The 22,228-nt window shown below is 44.2% G+C and overlaps 1 protein-coding gene across 5 annotated transcripts in view; it reads right to left on the bottom strand.

The window, feature by feature from the left end:
- Positions 1-12,572, bottom strand: part of LUC7L3 (LUC7 like 3 pre-mRNA splicing factor) — a 209,270-nt gene extending 196,698 nt beyond the window's left edge. For 3 of the 5 annotated variants that reach the window (XM_069200041.1, XM_069200042.1, XM_069200045.1), the window contains exon 1: positions 12,415-12,572. In XM_069200041.1, the coding sequence (XP_069056142.1) occupies positions 12,415-12,516 (102 nt within the window). In that variant the 5' untranslated portion in view covers positions 12,517-12,572. Of the gene's footprint in view, positions 1-2,151; positions 2,205-7,717; positions 7,826-12,414 lie in introns of all 5 variants that reach the window. The other 2 variants (XM_069200044.1, XM_069200043.1) reach the window with 2 other exon arrangements.
- Between the last annotated feature and the right edge of the window lie 9,656 nt (positions 12,573-22,228).

The following is a 22,228-nucleotide window of genomic DNA, read 5'->3' as shown; positions in this document are numbered from 1 at the left end:
CCCAAACACCCAGCAACATAGGGCCGGTCAGGTGCACAGGTCAAAGAGGGGCCCAAATAACATAGGCACCTATGGAGACTAGGGGTGCTCCGGTTCCAGTCTGCTAGCAGGTAAGTACCTGCGTCCTCTGGGAGCAGACCAGGGGGGTTCCTAAACAGGCACATAAAATAAACCCTCAGCGGCACAGGAAGGGGGCCTGGTGCAGTGTGCAAAGTAGGTGTCGGGTTTTGAATAGAAAATCAATGGAGGGACGCGGGGTCACTCTGGTGATGCAGGCAGGGCACAGGGGGGCTTCTCGGGCCAGTTACAGATTGGGCAAAGATGAGGGCCGCCTGCTGGTCACTCCTGCACCGGTAGTTGATTCTTCTCGGGCCTGGGGGCTGCAGGTGCAGTGCTTCTCCCAGACGTCGGGTTCTTTGTTACTGGGCAGTCACAGTCAGGGGGAGCCCCTGGATTCTCTCTGCAGACATCGCCGTGGGGTGCAGGGATGTTGTCATAAGGTTGTACTTGCTGCCGTGTTGGTTTCTCTGGACACAAGCCAGGGGCGTCAGGTGCAGAGTGTTGGGGACTAACGCTTCAGGAGTGAGGCTGGTGTCCCTTTAAAGGTAGTTTCTTCTTTGTTGTTTGGACAGAGTCGATGTCTACGGGAGTTTCTTAGTCCTTTGGGTTGCAGGGCAGTCCTCTTGAGTCAGCAGAGGTCGCTGGTCCCCCTGGATGCATCGATGTTGCAGGTTCTTTGAGTCTGGAGACAGGTCGGTAGGGCTGGGGCCAAGTCAGTTGTCGTCTCCATCGTCTCTGCTAGTTTTCAGGTCAGCAGTCCTTCTTGTTCAGGTCGTCAGAAATCCTGTTTTCCTGGGTTCAGGGTCACCCCTAAATACTAAATTTAGGGGGGTGTTTAGGGCTGAAGGGCAGTAGCCAATGGTTACTTTCCCTGAGCCTGGCTACACCCTCCTTGTGCCTACTCCCTTTGGGGAGGGTAGCATATCCCTAATCCTATTGGGGTAATCCTCCAAAGCAAGATGGAGGATTTTCTAAGGAAGGGGTCACCTCAGCTCAGGACACCTTAGGGGCTGTCCTGGATGGTGGGTGACCTCCTCCTTGTTTTTCTCACTATCTCCTCCGAACTTGCTGCCAAAAGTGGGGGCTGTGCCCGGAGGGGCAGGCATCTCCACTAGCTGGAGTGCCATGGGGAGCTCTAACACCAGGCTTGAGCCTTTGAGTCTCACCGCCAGGTGTTACAGTTCCTGCAGGGGGGAGGTATCCGGCACCTCCACCCAGGACAGGCTTTGTTCCTGGTCACAGAGTGCACAAAGGCACTCACCCAAAGTAGCCAGAAACCCATCTGGATGTGGCAGGCTGGCAGAAACTTGTCAGCCTAGCATTAGGAGTTGGGCTGGCATGCAGGGGACATCTCGAAGATGTCCTCTATGTGCATTTATCAATGGCTCCCACACTGGTATCAATGTGGATTTATTGTGCTGCGAAGTTTGATACCAAACTTCGCAGTATTCAGTGTAGCCATTATAGAACTGTGGAGTTTGTGTTTGACAAACTCTCAGACCATTTACTCTTTAAGGCTACCCTGCACTTACAATGTCTAAAAATTGGCTTAGACACTGTAGGGGCATAGTGCTCATGCAGCTATGCCCTCACCTGTGGTATAGTCCACCCTGCCTTAGGGCTTTAAGGCCTGCTAGAGGGGTGACTTCCCTATGCCACAGGCAGTGGGTTATAGGCATGGCACCCTCGGGGGAGTGCCATGTCGACTTAGTCTTTTTCTCCCCGCCAGCACATACAAACTGTGAGGCAGTGTGCATGTGCTGAGTGAGGGTCCCCAAGGTGGCATAATATATGATGTAGCCCTTAGAGACCTTCCCTGGCCACAGGGCCCTTGGTACACGGACTTATCTGTGTGCAGGGCTGTACCAATTGTAGAGACAAAAGGTACAATTTTAGGGCAAGAATACTGGTGCTGGGGCCTGGTTAGCAGGGTCCCAGCACACTTTCAATCATAATTAGCATCAGAAATTTTACAAATTGATTTTGACTAGTCTAGAAATTCATTTTCAATATTCGATTAGGACACCTTGGTCAATGTCCACAAATAATTATTGGAATTCATAATTAGGTTTAGTTTAAAGAAATGCATACCGTTCTGTGTTTACTCGCGGTTTTCTCATCCATTTTCCCCCACTTCATGCACACTTGCAGTCCAAAGGGAACAAATAGGAAATGTGGACCATCAGTTAATAAAAATTATAGTATATTTGTGTTTACATAATCCATTTCTCAAAAATCAGAAAACATAGCTTTCGGCACAGCAAATCTTTTGTTGGTTACATTTTCAGAGGGGAAATATTTTCTTAAACATTATTTTTTCCAATATTATCTTGATTTTTTTGTTTGTTTGTTTTTAGGAATTTAGGCAACTACCCTAGGCTGTTGCAAAGCAATTTACATGACTTGGGTTTCATTACAATTCTCAATTTCTTGAAACAAAAAGATGAACATATGGAATGTTCATCTTTGAAAGAAAAGAAAATAGCCTGTGGAAGTGTAAATCCTTAACATGCTGAAACATCAAACACAGCACTTAGCACCAGCAGTAAAAATAAGCAGTCAAGTTAATGTCACATTCTTTACCAAATTAGGATTCAAGTTTGTGCCATTTGAAACACAGCAATTATGCCTATAGGACTGCTTTTACTGCAAACTACCTACTATAAACATACAAAGAACACACTATTCATTTTCTATAAAACTGAAAAAACTTAGTTACTCAAAAATGGGCTTGTGCTCCAAGTTAAGCAGCATCCAGATGAAACGTTCCAAGAACCAAAACACAAACTAGACTGTGATTAGATGAGTCTTTACCAGTGAACTTCGAATTTGTAGGTCGTTATTTGAAAAGTACCTTAAACTAAGGGCGATGACCCAGACTGAGAAAAATAAATTGTCCCGACATACATACACAGTAGTACACATATGATGTAAAGCTTAGAATAAAGCTGAATTCAGAAACGTTTAATTTTAATAAAAATTTGCTGCCAAGGTTTTTTTTTCAAATACAATGCTCCTTAAATTTTCTAAAGGTTGAGATGGCTCTGCTGGGATCTGAAACCGTGAACAACAGGTCACATAACTGAGTCAGACATTCAACTCCCTTACCTATGGGAGTTCGAATAACACTATTGATGTTCCAAACCTTCGGACAAGTATACACTAAGTATGTACCTACAAGCGGGTACCACTACTGAATGCCTTTCTCAAACTAAACATTCTCTGAACAAATAATGAATCTTTTTGGCACCTCGTTACAGAAAGGGTAATCCTCAAAACCCCTTAACTCTCTCCCAGAACTAGGGGCCCCAAGTCTGATGACTTGAATGTATGTTTAAAATAAAAATGTATTAACTAAACCCACTTCAAATGCATATTTGCCTGTGGTATATCATCTGCTATAGTTGTGATTTCAGCTGTTGATGCCACTACTAACCTAACACCACAAAAAGGAAACGATCAGTCAGAATCGGTAAACTACTGCCTGAACTCAAACCCAAAATCTAAATGGAAATGATATGGCAAAATCATTGACACATTAATCCACAATTCCACTTAATAATGTCACCTGCCCACATAGGACTTATGAAAGGAAGAATGTCACTCAGTAAGAAGCAAATTGGTAATTGTAATGACTTTAGTATTCTGTAGGTACCCTCTTATGCTTTCATACACAGTACTTCAAATCGACTATCATTCTTGATGAACCACCAATGTACAATGTGATATTGTTGTGAATTATCAATAAAATCGGCTTAAAGAAAATGAATCAAAGACTGTCCAATGACAAGACAACAGTCCCCTCTTAACACACATAATTTAGGAAGAAAAAGTACTTCCCCTCCAGTAGTGCTGGAGGCTGAAAACATCCTCAATAGGGTGTCATGGACAAACTTAGTGGCCTCTTCATATAAAGCCAATCTGGGTTACTACCTTGATGAAGTGCCCCACTCCACCCCCAATAAAGTCCAAAAGCCAACGAAGACCAGTGGCATTACCTCAGACTACTTTACATTAACAGAGGGTGCTGGGCAAACCATCAATTCTATTCTTAAATATCTTGAACCTCTGTTCAAAACCCTCACAACAGACAAGAAATTCCTCACCATCATTACTATAATACACGCATGGCAAAAGTGATATCCTCTGTGTTGCCTAATATTTGGAATTAAAAAAGCATTACTCTCTGGTATCTGGGTACTGGTTTAACCAGAATAAAACAGAATACGTGTCTCTCAATGCACAATCTCAATGATTCATAATTCTGGACTAAAATGGCAACAAAGTCCTCTTAAGGACACTATACTGCAGACATACCCCCACACAGACTAACTATACATGTAAAGAATGATAGATTGCTTCAAAGGTGAGTTGATTAAATAAGAACCTGGAACCCACATCACCTTAACTAAATAGTGGAGGGGGGGAGGTGGTTAGGGCTGTTAACTTCTACTGCTATCAGAAACCACCTTTACCCTCAAAAGAAATATGGTGGGTATCCAATAACCACCATTTACGAATTGCCCCCAACTAAGTCTAGTGAAAAAGACTTAGTTGAGCTACTAACCCCTTTGTTCCTTCTTGCAGCTAAATTCAACAGACTTTACACCATCACCAATATTACACTAGACTAAGGAGAAGTATTAGTCATCAACAACAAACAAGAACAAAATTAGTGACAACTCTTACTTAGGATTCTGGTCAAATCTGATATAATTACTGTGAAAAATCTATTTTCAGATAATTAACCACTATGCATCATTTTACCTTAGACAAACATGATCTCAATACATCAAATTTCAGAGAGTCATTAAAGCAAGATGCATTAGGGCAAACTAATCTTTCTAAGTCAAAACCAGGACTACTGCTGTCCTAAGTTAATTGGGGCACAAGACATGACAAGCCAGACATACATTAAGAAATCCAAAACATAATTTTCTATTTTTAACGGATTAAAGCACTGAACCTTCACTTAAACGAAGATGATGGAGTATGGACAAAGAGCATATCTCCTCTATTTCAATACAAACTAGTAACTTAAATTGCCCAAAAGAGAATCATGATGATCCAATGGATGATACCCACCCCATTAAAGAAATTCAAAGTCAGTTTAACTAACAGCAAAGTTTGTTTACACTGGAAATCTACAAAAGAAGGAATCTGGAAGAAAAACACTTTTGATCTGAAATATAAAATTAGTTTAAAAAAATTGCTACAACCATGAGCTTGTGATTCTTTCCACAAGGCCATCCATATAGTTTCACCAATTCTCCAGCATCGAATAAGAATGTTACTTTTAAAATTATTAAACGTTCTTACTTCCAAAACCATGTTATGCACTACAAATGGAAGCACTATTCATGAAGGACATGAGTGTGCCCCACAAACACTGAGGCAAAGCAAATATACTAAGGTCTCCATATTAAAACAAGCATTTGCAATGCAACGGATCTCGCGTTTGCTCATGTTAAAGCTGATCGCGTTGTAAACTCCTAACCCGACTTTACATCTATCGGCAAAAGTGCTGTGTAAAGCGATCGACTTCTGCCAAGCGAAATCGCGCTAGGAAAATAGAGAAAAAGTAGTCCACGATCTGACAGAAAACAGCGAGCCTCACATGTTTTCTGTACTTGGTCGCTGCGCTCGAGGAGGGCTAACCACCGGAAAAGGCATGACGTGTGCATGCCTTCCACTAATGAAAGCAAGCAGATTTTATTAGGCAAGCCCACGAGCCAATGAAAAACACCGACGTGACGTCGACAGGGCTCCGAGCCCTTTTCTAATAACTAAAGTGTCTCGCTGCAATACGCATGCACGAGCGCATGCAACACAGGCTCGACCCTAAAAAAACTATCAGTGCACAAGCTGTGGGACAAATTTGACATAAGCCTAAAACACATTAGGAAGTCAGATGTAGATCCAGACCTACTAGCAATATTGTGTTTATAAATATGCATCAGCTTCCCCTTATACACCTATACAATTAAGCTAGATTAAATGAACCCTCTTCTCTCCATCTTATCTCTGACAAGTCCTGATATACTTTCTTCCACCCCTCGTCCTCCCACCTTCTTCTTATTTCCACAACCCATACACTTTGTTTCCACATATACTTACAGGAATACTACTGTTTCAACTTCACTTTCAAATAATATTCTGTTTACTAACTCATTTTCTTGACCTGCTGAAACACATCCAGCCTAAGACTGCTTTTTATATTGAATGCAAACATCAGAAACATTAATTTGTAGTTCCAGCTATCTAGCTATAAAGTTTCACGTAACCTCTTTATGCATCTAGCGTAAAGTTTCTTACAACTGACTTTGATCCTGAACTTTTAAGCCCTCTGTTTATTGCCCTACATCTTTATTTTTTAGGTCGACCGTAGGCAGTGCTGTCAGACAGGATGTATTCAATCTGTAACCACGCCCACTCTTGGCATTCGTTCTTTGTTGTGCTGGTCTTAAATACGTCCTTTTTACTGGTGCATTTTTCTAAATATCCCTCCCTTTACTTGCTTAGTTCCCTACCAGGCGATTTCACTAAGAGAACATTTTTGTTGGCCAACACACAACATCACGCTTCCTCCTGTTACAGTGTGTGATGGCACCGCCTCCCTCCTCCCGTCTGGTGGATGCTTCTTCTTGTTAAATACAGCAATCCAAACATTCAGCAGGTACCTGCGCTCACAACACACAATCTCTTATTATGTCCCCCATCGCACAAATGTCTTTACATGCCTGCACACCGCCAATCCTGTGTATACTTCGCACACAGTCCTGTACCCTACCACACAGAGATAAGCACATCCTATCTCCCTGGCACACATTACAATTAGGCAGCCAAGCGGCCATAAATTTGATAGGTTTGATGTAACATTTTTTTTCTTACTAAAGGGCTGTTTACCTTATGCAGAGATACAATTATGAACTGCATTAACCTGCTGAGCCATGTTGCTGAAATTAGAAACTGGGATATGTCTAATAAATTGACTCTGCCTCAGCACCACAAGCCTTTCCGAGCCACTGACATTTAGTGTCATCTTTCTGCGTTTCAGACAAATCACATTTAGGGAGTCAGTGTTAACGAATTGTTGCACTTGTCAATTATAACTTTAAGAAATATTTTTAACACTGTTAAAAGGGTGAGTTTCATCTATCAGCAAGCATTCACTCCTTCCCGTTTTGGTTTATTTTAATGAGTGGATGATTTGATTGGCTGCTTATGCTCATAATGCTTTCACAAGGTCTTTTGATTTACATTGGCAATGTGGGTTGTTAATATATCACTAGACAAGCCTGTGATCAATGACTCCAACTGAAGCAGCAACACTCAGTACTTTATCCTTCTGAGGTCAGTAAATGAGGCACCATTGAGTAGGAGAATCAGTTATCGCTGTCAACGTACTAAATGTGCCATGCAGTAATACAGTTCTAAAGTCAGTCATTGCCACATCCTCTCAAATGGTCAGTGACTTTTTAAGCAATCAGCACTTTGCATTCTGGGATCTGTAGTGTCACTGTTCCTACGTGTCAAACTACCAAGCACTATGTAGCAAGTGTTATTGGCTTATAGGATATAAATGGCTTGGAATCCTTGTTTGCAGCAATATACTCATAATTTTATGGTACCATTCTCATCCATTCGAGACATTTACCTTTTCTGTGTCCTCCATGAAGTTGGTGGATAGGCCCTCCCCCTTCACCGTGACGAGCCTGTGATCAATAAGGCCAATTGTAGCAGCAACGCTCAGTCCTTAATCCTTCTAAGGTTGGTAAAAGGAGCAACACTGAGTACAGAGAATCAGTTTTCATCGTACTAACTGTGCCATGCAATAATACAGTTCCAAAGTCACTCTCATCGCCACATTGTCAGTCTGACATTTTAAGCAATCAGCGCTTTGCATTCAAGGATCTGTAGTGTCACTGTTCCTACGTGTCAAACTACAAGTCACTATGTAGCAAGTGTTATTGGCTTATAGGGCATGAATGGCGTGGAAGCCTTGTTTGCGGCAATATGCTAATAAATTTACGGTACCATTCTCATCCGTCGAGACATTTAATTTTTCTGCATCCACTGAAGTCGGTGGGTTCATCATGCTCTGCCCCCTAGGTAAAGCCTCCAGTCCCTCTTCCCTTTCCTGTCACGTAAAAACAAGTTGTGCCACAGCAGACTGTCCATGTGAAAGGCTCGGGTAGCCGCACAGTGGTGGTGGGAGCGCAGGGATGAGTTATGTCTAAATCAGGCTGAAAAATGCAGATTGCAACCAAAGCGGTCAACTAAAAGAAGGAGTTTATACATGTATGTGGCAGGCCATATAACCATACCATAACCTTGCCATACACCATACCGTATCATACCGTACATACCATACCGCCCCATACCATTCCACACAATGACAGCCCATACCATGACAGCCCATTTCATGCCTCAAAATACCAATCCAACGAAAAGCCAAAGCATGTCAAGCCAATCCAACGAAATGCCATACCATGCCAACAAAAAGCCATACCAAGCCAATTCAACAGAAAGCTATAAACCAAGCCAATAAAAAGCCATGCCCCACCCCTCCGAGCCAACCAAATCAAAAAGCCACGCCCCACCCCTCCGAGCCAACCAAATCAAAAAGCCACGCCCCACCCCTCAGAGCCAACCAAATCAAAAAGCCACGCCCCACCCCTCCGAGCCAACCAAATCAAAAAGCCACGCCCCACCCCACCGAGCCAACCAAATCAAAAAGCCACGCCCCACCCCACCGAGCCAACCAAATCAAAAAGCCACGCCCCACCCCACCGAGCCAACCAAATCAAAAAGCCACGCCCCACCCCACCGAGCCAACCAAATCAAAAAGCCATGCCCCACCCCACCGAGCCAACCAAATCAAAAAGCCATGCCCCACCCCACCGAGCCAACCAAATCAAAAAGCCATGCCCCACCCCACCGAGCCAACCAAATCAAAAAGCCATGCCCCACCCCACCGAGCCAACCAAATCAAAAAGCCATGCCCCACCCCACCGAGCCAACCAAATCAAAAAGCCATGCCCCACCCCACCGAGCCAACCAAAACAAAAAGCCATGCCCCACCCCACCAAACCAAAACAAAAAGCCATGCCCCACCCCACCGAGCCAAACCAAACCAACAAAAAGCCATGCCCCACCCCACCGAGCCAACCAAAACAAAAAGCCATGCCACACCCCACCGAGCCAACCAAAACAAAAAGCCATGCCACACCCCACCAAGCCAACCAAAACAAAAAGCCATGACACACCCCAACAAGCCAAACCAACAAAAAGCCATACCACACCCCACCAATCTAATTCAACGAAAAGCCATACCATACCAAACAAATTCAACGAAAAACCATACCATACCAATTCAATGAAAAACCATACCAAACCAATTTAACGAAAAACCATACCATGCCAAGCCAATTCAACGACAAACCATAACATACCAAGTGATCCAACGAAAAGCCATGCCATACCATACCCAGCCAGTCCAACAAAAAGCCATACCATACCCAGCCAATCCAACGAAAAGCCATACAAAGCCAGTCCAACGAAAAGGCCATACCATACCAAGCCAGTCCAACGAAAAGGCCATACCATACCAAGCCAATCCAACAAAAAGCCATATCATACCAATCCAACGAAAAGCCATACCCTACCAATCCAATGAAAAGCCATACCCTACCAATCCAACGAAAAGCCATATCCTACCCTGCCAATCCAACGAAAAGCCATATCCTGCCCTGCCAATCCAACGAAAAGCCATATCCTGCCCTGCCAATCCAACGAAAAGCCATATCCTACCCTGCCAATCCAACGAAAAGCCATATCCTACCCTGCCAATCCAACGAAAAGCCATATCCTACCCTGCCAATCCAACGAAAAGCCATATCCTACCCTGCCAATCCAACGAAAAGCCATATCCTACCCTGCCAATCCAACGAAAAGCCGTACCCTACCCTGCCAATCCAATGAAAAGCCATACCCTACCCTGCCAATCCAACGAAAAGCCATACCCTACCCTGCCAATCCAACGAAAAGCCATACCATACAACAGCAGGCCATACTATATAATGACAAGCCATACTTTACAATATAAAGCCATGCCATACCATAGAATACAATGAAAAGCCATACGATACAAAGAAAAGCCATACTATACCATCAAATAGAATACTACAAAATGCCGTTCTGTACCATACAATACAATGAAAAACATACGATGCCATACTATACAACATAGCAAAAAAAAAATGACAAAGCTAATCGCTCTCACATATGCGAGACCTATTGGCTTTGCCAATGTTTGTTTTCCATTCCTATACTTCACAAATAAAATGTTTTGAACAACAACAAAAAAATCATGTCTTCTGCAGCTAACTCGGGTATATTCCTGGTTTACACCAAAAGATCAACGGAATAGCATTGAACAATAAATATGTATACATCTTTGAATGTCACTAACAGGCATATTATGGTTTAAAGCACTATACCTTAAAAAGAAATGCAAAATATATGGGCCACTGTTAAATTTTTTATCTCTGGGAAACAGATCTTGCAGAACGGTAAAACGAGTCACTTTCATGAAAAATGTTTCATTCACTCTTTCAAAACTGACGTACACATTATTATGCATACAAAGGTCTAGTGTAGACAAAAAAAAGCCCCCAACCTAAAATTGGGATAACACATTGGTAAAGATTTCACATGCTGAACGCAGAATCCTGTAGTCAACACAGTATCCATAATGGTACTCTTAACTGGCGAATTTCTGGAACTGCACTAGTTTTTCTTTGTTGAAAAATATATATATATATATATATATATATATATATATATATATATATATATATTTCGAGAGCGAGAAATACACACATATATAGATGTACGGCACCAATATTTTGGAAATGAGAAGTGTCCAATATTCCTAGGTAATATATAGGTAGCGCAGGCATAGCTCCTAGTGCACAGGGAGCTAACCAGGCAGAAAGAAACGCTTAAATAAAAAATATGTATTCCGGCTTCAAAATGTCTCCTACAAGGAAAACATATCGGGAGCAACACAACTTTAAAACCTTACTGCACTCCATCTTGCCACCTTCTGTCCTGTCCAGTACTTTTTCGGCTCTACCTTTGGTCTATTGTACCAAGTGCAGGCTTTACTAAATGAGGCTTAATAGCCCCTATGAGGAGTATTTAAAATTTAAGCCATCAAAATACTCCAGACGTTGAAATTATTTACTAATGGCCTAAACATTTTTTTTTTATTTATATAGAAACTATTTCGACACTACATTCCACTCGAGACGGCAGTTCAAAACAGCCCCCTTACAATCTGTGGCAGCAAATTAAACAAGAATGGAGAAAGATACAAATTATTTTGATGAAAACGTTTTAGTTAACCCTAATTAGCTGCACCCCTTAGCCGGACAGTCTTCTAAAGGCTTGCTCGCCTTTGACAAACAGGTACTTTTCACCAGCGAAACAATCTCTCCTCCCAACAAGTGGATCGGAACTAAAACAGTTCAAAATAGGGGTATGCGGTGACGTTAAGGTAGGTCACAATCGCAATGTCGTGATGCGATGATACGCAAATATAAAAACTTTGTTTTAAAAAAAAAGTTACAAGAAGCACATATCTAACTAAGCATTAGCAACGACAATAGGTTCCGCCCATGATGAACAGCAGCGTGGCTGGCATGCAGCATGTCTCAAAGTCACAATAAACAAAAATATAAAAGGAGGGAGGGCAGGAGGAACAGAAATGCACGAGGGAGCCAGCTGAAAAACACAGACTGGAAGAGTGCTCAACCACAAACAAAAAAGTGGCACCTGAAAAAAACAAAAGCAGCGGATCGACACAAGTAATGTGCTCGTGCTCCAGGAAGGGGTCAAATATAGGAAGTGGGTGGCAGTTTACGGCGGCTAAACCAATACGGAGCAAGCACATGAAAGGGACAATGAAGTCAACCACTGGTAAGCGACAGGCGGATTATAAATGCTCTCTGTCAGAAAAAAATAAAATGTCTCAAAGAGAAAACTATGTAAACGAGACCTAAAAATAAAAAAACACCAAATGGTATACCGAGATAGTAAATTTTAACCAGCTTTCAACGCCTGCTAATTTATATATAAAGTAATTGACGAGCACATGGCAAAGAAAAAAACAGCTCACTGGAGACTCAATTTTCTAAAAAGGCATCTACTTCTCACCCTTATCTTTCCATTTAACCCTCTATTGACATAGCACAACGTGGGGTCCAACAAGAAGGCCTACTATAGCGTTGCGAAACACAGCAGGGGTAGGAGGCAGCTGACAAGAAAAGACACAGTGGCGGCACTCACACTCTCGTGATCCCACCGAACGTTACACCTCTTCTCGTCAGGAGCCAGGTTCCTGTCCCTGCCCATTAACTCATCGAGTAGCTGAGCTGCTGACAACATCATTCAGCCCTCGAACTCCAGCGTTAGTTGTTCGAGTACGTCAAACCCCTATGCTAGAAACACAGAAAATGGAGGCACAAGTGGCGTCGACGCGGACAGAGGACTAATTAATCTTGAAAAATAACGCGGCCATTTCGAAATTGTGCTTTGGACACATGAATATATGCGATATAAGGAATGTTAGCCTGGATTATCAAATTGTTTTATAATATTACATTTTGTTGTATCCTTTTAACGTAAACATATGTATTTATTAAACAACTAGAACAAATACGCTTCTGAAATCGTTCAACAAAAAAACACAACTCTGGCTAACCCACAAATAGCTAGCTATTCAACAGACCAAAAAAATAATTAATTCTTTGATAGAGGCGCAGTTACTAGTGGCGGGCACTTAGCACAGTTGCCATTCGGAGGTAGTACATGTCTTCGCCCAGAATGCAACTGTCTATAGAAGCGGTTGCTAGTAAACACGAGCAGAGAACACTAGAGCGCGCTCATCAGAACAGAATTTGCATTTTGGCAGATAAATCCGCCTCCTTTTGGTGTGCCCTTGATGGCCTTTTCCAAAACCCAGTGTAAACCCAGTCACCTTCTAGAAGCGCAAAGAAGCACGTTGCTCTGCTAAAGACCCATCTTGATAAGTTAGAGTCCTGATACACTCAAAGTGAAGACGCTCTCGCTACTGTTAACGCAACATTTTAATTAGTTTTACTCATGCATATTCATGTATTTGGAGTGTTGAATTTGCATAGAAAATGTATTAACTTCTAGAAAAATAATCTACACATTTGAAGGTGCACCTACGTGTTCACGATGTGTACTTATTAATGTCTTATTAATATGAAATGTTAAGCTTATGTTTAATTAAAGTAGTAATATGTCCTATTAAAGGTTGTACATTATGTATTAGCTTTATTAATTGTAGGCCTTAAGTTAGCTAGGTTTTGGCCTAGTTGCACAGCCTCATGTTAAGCTCCGTTGCTTAGGCGTTTAATAAAATGTCTGCGTAGGGAATTACATTGTGATTTTCCACTGTACTGTCCATGTGCTCGTAGCTGAAGTAAGTTCTCATGAGAAACTGCTTGCTAGAAGATGATGTGCTTGCTAGTGAAAATGTTTAATGTAATGTGTGTAAGACTGACCTTCCCAGGAGAAGACAACGAACGTACTGACTAGAATAAAATTTGCAACAGTATTGATACCTGACAAGCCGAATGACGAGAGCAGGACAAGAGGAGCCAATCATCGACATGTGGGCCATGTACTAGTAAAATTGTAGATTTGAGGGTTTAATTTTATTGTGAACATGCGAGCCCCTGACCAATTAGGATGTGGGAAGTAGTTTCAGGAAATCTAACATAGCCGGACTGGACCGAGAGGAAATACGCCATTCTCTCTTTCTTCTTGAGAATTTAGCTATATTCTTTCGAACTGCTTAGAGAGACTTTGCTATTTTCAACTTTGATGCTGAATCCTGATGTATTGCTGACCGAACTGATGTCCTGTTGACAAAGACTATCACAGCTTGCTGAACCATATTGAGGACAGGTATACCATGACTTTACTGACTGCTATGTCTCTTTGCTTTAGTTTCTAGGTACCAACTGTTATTTTGATAGAGCCACAGTTAGATGTTTTCCAAATTTGTGTGACTAAATTGTTTTGCATGAAGTCCAAACATGCTATGCTAATCTGATGTTAGTTAGGTTTCTCACTGATGAAGACAGCTACATGTAGTAATAGTTGATGTATTTTCTTTGCTGAATCTAAATGTATATACTAGCCTTTATGCAGTTATTCTTGCTATTAATTTGTACTGTAACATTAGAATGTGTAGTAGCTCAAGCTTTGATTAGACTGTGATTTTTACGCCACTTTGGACAGCCAGTATTGTTTCTGTATGTTTATCATTTGATTTTGAGATTAAGCTACGTGACATCAGCATTGTTAAAATAGGGAAATAAACATTCTAACTTTTACATAAAGGTGGGGTTATTCATGGCTGTAGGAAAGTACCATCTTGCCTGGCATGTAACCCCCATTTTTACATGTATGTCAGTTTGTTTTTGCCTGTCTCACTGGGATCCTGCTAGCCCGGACCCCAGTGCTCATAGTTTGTGGCCTGAACGAGTATACCTGTGTAGTGACTAAGGGGGTCATTCTGACCCCGGCGGTCATGGACCGCCGGGGCCAGGGTCGGCGGTAGCACCGCCGACAGACCGGCGGTGCCCCGCAGGGCATTCTGACCGCGGCGGTTCGGCCGCGGTCAGACAAGGAAAACCGGCGGTCTCCCGCCGGTTTTCCGCTGCCCTGTTGAATCCTCCATGGGGATTCAGACACCCCCTACCGCCATCCTGTTCATGGCGGGAAACCTGCCATGAACAGGATGGCGGTAGGGGGTGCCGCGGGGCCCCTGGGGGCCCCTGCAGTGCCCATGCCAATGGCATGGGCACTGCAGGGGCCCCCGTAAGAGGGCCCCGCAAAGTATTTCAGTGTCCACTGCACCCGTCGCACCTTCCCACTACGCCGGCTCCATTCGGAGCCGGCGTCCTCGTGGGAAGGTTGGTTTGCCCTGGGCTGGCGGGCGGCCTTTTGGCGGCCGCCCGCCAGCCCAGGGCAAACCTCAGAATACCGTCAGCGGTCTTTGGACCGCGGAGCGGTATTTTGACGGGGGAACTTCGGCGAATCACCCCCTAAGTGTGTCACTGAGGCTCTGCTAATCAGAGCCTCAGTGCTTATGATCTCTCCCTTTAAAATTGTCACTATAGGCTAGTGACCACTTTTACCAATTTCAATTGGCATACTGGAACACCCTTATAATTCCCTAGTATATGGTACCTAGGTACCCAGGGTATTGGGGTTCCGAGAGATCCCTATGGGCTGTAGCATTTCTTTTGCCACCCTTAGGGAGCTCAGACAAACCTTTACACAGGACCGCCATTGCAGCCTGAGTGAAATAACGCACACGTTATTTCACAGCAAATTTTTCACTGTACTTGAGTACAGTTTATAAGTCACCTATATGTCTAACCTTCACTTGCTGAAGGTTAGGTGCAAAGTTACTAAGTGTGAGGGCACCCTTGCACTAGCAAAGGTGCCCCCACATCGTTCAGGGCCATTTCCCCGAACTTTGTGAGTGCGGGGACACCATTACACGCGTGCACTACATATAGGTCAATACCTATATGTAGCTTCAAAATGGTAACTCCGAATATGGCCATGTAACATGCCTAAGGTCATGGAATTGTCCCCCCCTTTCCAAATCTGGTATTGGAGAGCCAATTCCATGCATACACGGGGCTCCACTATGGACCCCTGGAACTGCCAAACCAGCTCTCTGGGGTTTTCTCTGCAGCTACCGCTGCTGCCACCCCACAGACAGGGTTCTGACCTCCTGAGGTCTGGGCAGCCCAGTCCCAGGAAGGCAGAACAAAGCATTTCCTCTGTGAGCAGGGTGTTACACCCTCTCTCTTTGGAAATAGGTGTTAAAGGCTGGGGAGGTGTAGCCTCTCCCAGCCCCTGGAAATGCTTTGAAGGGCACAGATGGTGCCCTCCTTGCATAAGCATGTCTACACCGGTTTAGGGAACCCTCAGTCCCTGCTCTAGTGCAAAACTGGACAAAGGAAAGGGGAGTGACCACTAACCTGTCCATCACTACCCCAGCAGTGGTGCCCAGAGCTCCTCCAGTGTGTCCCAGACCTCTGCCATCTTGTTTCTAGAGGTGTGAGGGCACTGTGGAGGCCTCTGAGTGGCCAGTGCCAGCCGGTGACGTTGGAGACCCCACCTGATAGGTGCTTACCTGACTAGATGGCCAATCCTCCTCTGAGGGCTACTTAGGGTCGCTCCAGTGGGCTTTTCCTCAGATTACGACTTGCAAGAATCCAGCAGGACTCCTCTGTAAACTCTCTCTTCGACTTCTGCCAAGGATCGACCGCTGACTGCTCCAGGACGCCTGCAAAGCTGCAACAAAGTAGCCAGAAGACAACCAGCGACATTGTAGCACCTAATCCTGCTGGCTTTCTCAACTTTTTCTTGGTGGTGCATGCTCTGGGGGCTGCCTGCCTTCACCCTGCACTGGAAGCCATGAAGAAATCTCCTGTGGGTCGACTGAATCTTCCCCCTGCTCCAGCAGGCACCAAACTTCATCTTCACCGGTACTCTGGGTCCCCTCTCATCCTGACGAGCGTGGGCCCCTGGTACACAGGTGGTGGACCCAGGTGACCCAGACTGTCCAGTGCTCCAACTGTCCAAATTTGGAGGAGGTAAGTCCTTGCCTCCCTCCCCAGAGAGTAATCCTGTGCACAATGTGATCTGCAGTTACAAGGGCTTCTGTGCACATTTCCAAGAAATCCTGCATGCACAGCCAAGCCTAGGTACCCAGCACTCCGTCCTGCAATGCTCAGCTCCCTGTGTTGATCTCTGGTGTTGTTGGACCTCTCTTTGCAGTGTTGAGATGACTGCTGTGTTCAGACTTTTTGAACCCGTGTTCAAGGACTTCTGCGGGTGCTTCCTTCCTGTCCCAGGGCTCTCTACTTTGCTGAGAGCCCCCTCTGTCTCCTCTCCCAAGTGGCGACCTCCTGGTCCTTCCTGGGCCCAGGCAGCACCCTTTTTCTCTAACTGTGACTCTTGCAACTAGCAAGGCTTGTTTGTGGTATTTTGCCAGGAAAACAACTCTGCATCCTCCAGCACGCTGTGGGACATCTTCTGCACAAAGAAGAACTTCCTACCTCCTTTCGTTGTTGCAAAACCTGCAGCTTCTTCTAACCGGAGGCAGCCATTTTGCACCTTCATCCAGGGTTTAGTGGGCTCCTGCCCCCCCAGACACTTTAGCGACTATTGGACTTGGTCCCCTTCCTTTGCAGGTCTTCAGGTCCAGGAATCCGTCTTCAGTGCTTTGCAGTCTGTTGTGGTCCTTGCAAAATCCTTTATCACAACTTTAGTGTGTTTCTGGGGAAATAGTAGTACTTTACTCCTACTTTCTAGAGTCTTGGGGTGGGGTCTCCTTTACACCCTTAGTGTTTTCTTACACTCCCAGTGACCCTCTACACACTACACTAGCCTAGGGGTCCATTCGTGGTTCGCATTCCACTTTCTAAGTATATGGTTTGTGTTGCCCCTAGGCCTATTGCACCCTATTGTATTCTACAGTATTTGTACTACTTTCTGACTGTTTTACCTACCTGATTTGGTTTGTTGTGTACATTTTGTGTATGTTACTTACCTCATAAGGGAGTATATCCTCTGAGATATATTTGGCACATTGTCACTAAAATAAAGTACCCTTATTTTTAGTAACTATGAGTATTGTCTTTCTTATGATGTAGTACCTATATAATATAAGTGGTATTGCATGAGCCTTGCATGTCTCCTAGTTCAGCCTTGGCTGCTCTGCTATAGCTACCTCTATCAGCCTAAGCTGCTAGACCACTACTACTCTACTAATAAGGGATAACTGGACCTGGCACAAGGTGTAAGTACCATTGGTACCCACTATAAGCCAGGCCAGCCTCCTACAATGGCCAAGATGTCATGATGTGTGTAAATCACTGACTCCTAATGATTATTGATGTTATTGAGTGTTGATGTTATTCATCAGTATTGGTACAGGATATATGGTGGGAAAACCTTGAAGCGAGTCAAGAGGTCCATCCGCCTATATGCCTTGTAAGTTTCCTTAATAAGGTCTGACGCGCTAACAGAGATGGCATCAGAGATTGATGGTTTGTCTCCTTAAGGGCCCATCATAGATGCCCGGTATATATTTTGTCTCCTTAAGAGCCCATCATACAGTCCAGAGAAAGGTAGTAGAGTATGTGGTCCAGGAGGTTGTAAGTGATAAATAACAGGTGCTTCCAGAGATGGTAGTAGGGTAAGGGTTAATATCCTACAAAGAGCAAAATAATTCGCAGATTTGGAGAAAATTGGTGAAATGTGGGGTTTTTTTCAGATTCAGTGATACAAAGTGGAAAGAAAATGTGCCCCTAAGTACCTAAAATGACTTTCCCAGAATCTTGGAGCTTGCCATGGTTGTTTGAGGATGTTCTCGGAGTGACAGTGTGAATGAAGTAGGTTTTGTGCTTGCACAGCTTATGCAAATCCTAGGTGAATTATAATGTTTGAGAGGGTTTAGGGAGTTTGCGTACCCCATATGAAGTTGTAGAAGGAGTATGCGTACTCCGAAGTGTGAGAGTAGAGAAGTCGTTGAACTTCACATGTGTGTGGTGCTTTGTGCTTAAAAATTGCCCACATGGTTGTTGATGTACGGACCCTGAATGCTCTAAAACTCCGGACTATATTGAAAAGTGTATGAGACACTTGAGTTTTGTCATAATTTGTCTGGTTTAAATAGGTCGATCGGGCGTGGTCGACAAGTCAGAGTGTGAGTCAAAGTGAGTGAAATAATTTTTCGACTGAGATCTGGCAAGTTCTATGTGCTCCAGGACGCACCCACTGATCAGTTGAGAGTGAAATTTACAGGTTGAATTTTGCTTGCGAATCAGAGAAACTGAGAAAAAAGGAGTAGCTGCTACAGCGAAACGCCGCCAGTGAAAAATCTGTAAAGTTTCTGAAGCGATTGTGTTACCCTACCGGTAATAATCAGATAAATTGGGTTTTGATTTTGTTTGGTGCTCGCAATGATTTTGCATAAGTTTGTATGAATCTGAGTTTGGGAGGACAAGCCGCAAGACTTTGTCAGCCGCAGTATGTGTGAGTGTGACGTCATTGGAGCCGCACTGGGATAGGTTGGTTAGTGAGAAGGGTCGCGCATGGATTGGCAGCCATCCGTGAATTGCAATTGGTTGAGAAGGTGGGTGAAGAGAATTGTGGGATTCATAAAGGTTGTAAAATGAAAATTTCAAAGCTTTAAAGAGTTCTTTAAGGGGAGATACGTACATTACATCGAGTATAGGGAATATTGCACCGCCAGAAGGTACACAGGCTTACATTGTGACTGGAGAAAAGGGTGTTGTGCCATGTCTTTGGTTGAAGCAATGGTGCAAAGTGACAGAGAAAGATGTGAGGTTAGCATTTCCTGCCAACAGAACATTTAACTTGAGGAGCTTAGAGCATTTGAGGAGGGTGCTGTATGACCTGAAACACCCTCAGAGACCAGCACAGTTTGAGGCATTGGTGATCTGGGATTTAGTAGCCAGACAGCAACAACAACAGAAATTCGAGAGGAGGATGAGAAAAGCAGAAAAGACACTAGCGGAGGCTGGATGGGACCATGCTCAGAAATTTTGGAGAACCAAGACTTTCCAGGGGATTAAGTTATTTCCAGCGATCACGCAAGACAGCGAGGGAGAATAAAGTTCCAGAAAAACAAACAAAATCCCTTCCAAGAGTAGGGAGCGGAGATCAAGGGAGCCAGAGGATCATTGACATTTGAGGAAGAGTCAGTTGTTGATGAGTTTATTTTGCAGTAATTGAGAAATCATCCTCCACCATATGCAGCACAAGAGAGTGGTCCGAGCACCAGTGTGAATCCTTCAGCTCCGACCCAGGTTAACATGACTAAGAGTCCAGTGCAGGTTAATCCGGGTATGACACAGAGGCCATTACAGAGTAGCCTTAATGCACTTATTACTCTGGTACCACAGATTCAGGTGCCACATCTGAGTGTCCAGAGAATTTACCCTGATGTCCCAGCGGTGGAAACAGCCACAAACCTAATAGTGCCTATAGGACAGGTTTTTCTGAAACCGATGTTGGTTCAGACAGAGCCAACTCCACTTTTACTGCCTGAAGTGCAGCCAGAAGTAATGCCAAAGTACACTCCAATAACAGGGATGCAGACATATGTCTGTTTTGATGAGCCAAAGTACACTCTAATAACAGGGACACAGACATATGTCTGTATTGATGAGCCAAAATATGGGAACTTCGCAACCACAGAACTTAAATGTTAGACCAAGCCCAGATGCTGTATCTGTACCTGTTAACATTGATCCGATAGTGCCTATGTGCGCAAAAGGGAAAACCAGTGCAGATGGACAGGGAGTCCTGAGTCAGAATTCAATGAGGAGAGGACTTAATGAGAATATCCAAGTAGTCTCTCCTGTGGGACAGACATTTGACGGATTAAGATCATTGCTAGACCTTACTCCATGCGGAGGTCCTCCGGATACTGTCATAGGGTTGAATGTTAGTCAGAGCCTGAAATTAATGACTCTGCAGTCTACGAATACAGTGCTACAACAGGTGCCACATGCCCAGGCCAATAACATCTCATTGCAAGATTTGACTGCCCAGCAATTGACTGAATGGTTACACAAGCTGAATACCCCGCAGAGTGTTCCTAAAGGAGAGGAGTACTTGAACTACATAAGACTAGGAATGGAAGTGGGTGAGCTCATTGAAGGGACTATTGGTGTGAACAGATTAGAGTCCTATGCAGAAGCAGAGTTGAGATATCTGTGCCCGAAAATTATGAGGGAAGTGAGCAATGTGCACCAGAAGCTAGCCGCCCTGGCAGAAAAGTACAGCATAGAAATAGAGAAAACGAAACATTTGAAAAGGAGTTACAGGTTAGAGTTTGACTCAATAGACTTTGAGAATATGAGATCTGCAGGGATGAAGGCACATCTTAGGGAGTTTCTCCAAAATGTCCAAACATGGGGAGCCTTAGACAAATGGGAAGGCAGATCAACAAAGAAAAAAGATAAAAGAAAAAGGCATTCTGAGGCGCTGACTGCAAATGTGCAGTAGGCCAAGGATCCAGTGAAAATCATACCAATCAGGGATATTTCAGGAGGGAATTTTGTTCATGTCCCATGGAGCAGGTGTGACATTCTGGCCCTCATTATGACATTGGCGGTAAATCCCACTTACCGCCACGCTGACTGCCGCCAACTTACCGCCACCACGGCGGATATCTGTTCACCATATTATAACACACACACCAATCCGTCAGTATTCAACCACAGACACAAATCCGCCACACAAAAGGTCAGTGATAAACTGGCGGTATCAAAACCCTCACTGTTACGCCAACAGAACTACACCCATCACATTATGACCCACGAATCACCATGGCGGACATTCAACGGCGGTAAACCATTGGTGGTACATACCACTGCGCTCAAAATGGACACCCACAAACAAAACAACTCCACATTGGACAATTGAAACAACACACACCTGACACCCATGCACACACCACACCCACACACCCACACCACTATAAAACACCCACCCACATTACCCACAGCCCTTTACGATTACAAACCATTGCCAGCAGAGGGACATCAAGATCACAGACACAGCCAGAGCCACACACTATACATACTTATACACCACTCACGTACCCCACATCACACACCCTAACACATTACCCAACACACCCTCACCTACACACCTCACACAACAGCCATGGCACCACAAAGACACCCCTGTTTCACAGAGGGGGAGCTAAGGGTCATGGTGGAGGAAGTCATCAGGGTAGAGCCACAGCTGTTTGGAGCACAGGTGCAGCAGATATCGATAGCTAAGAAGATGGAGCTATGGCGAAGAATCATGGACAGGGTCAGCACCCAAGAACTAGGGATCACATCAGGAAGAGGTGAACGACCTACGGTAGAAGGTACGTTCCATTGCAGCAAGACACCAGCTCGCTGTACAGAGGACTGGGGGTGGACCCGACCTCCTCCCCCACAACTAACAGCATGGGAGGAGCAAATCTTGGCAATCCTGCATCCTGAGGGCCTTGCTG

This window comes from Pleurodeles waltl, chromosome 7, assembly GCF_031143425.1.
Source record: "Pleurodeles waltl isolate 20211129_DDA chromosome 7, aPleWal1.hap1.20221129, whole genome shotgun sequence".
Lineage (NCBI taxonomy): Eukaryota > Metazoa > Chordata > Amphibia > Caudata > Salamandridae > Pleurodeles > Pleurodeles waltl.
The sequence above is the reverse complement of the archived record's forward strand: the minus strand, read 5'-3'. Positions and strand labels throughout refer to the sequence as shown.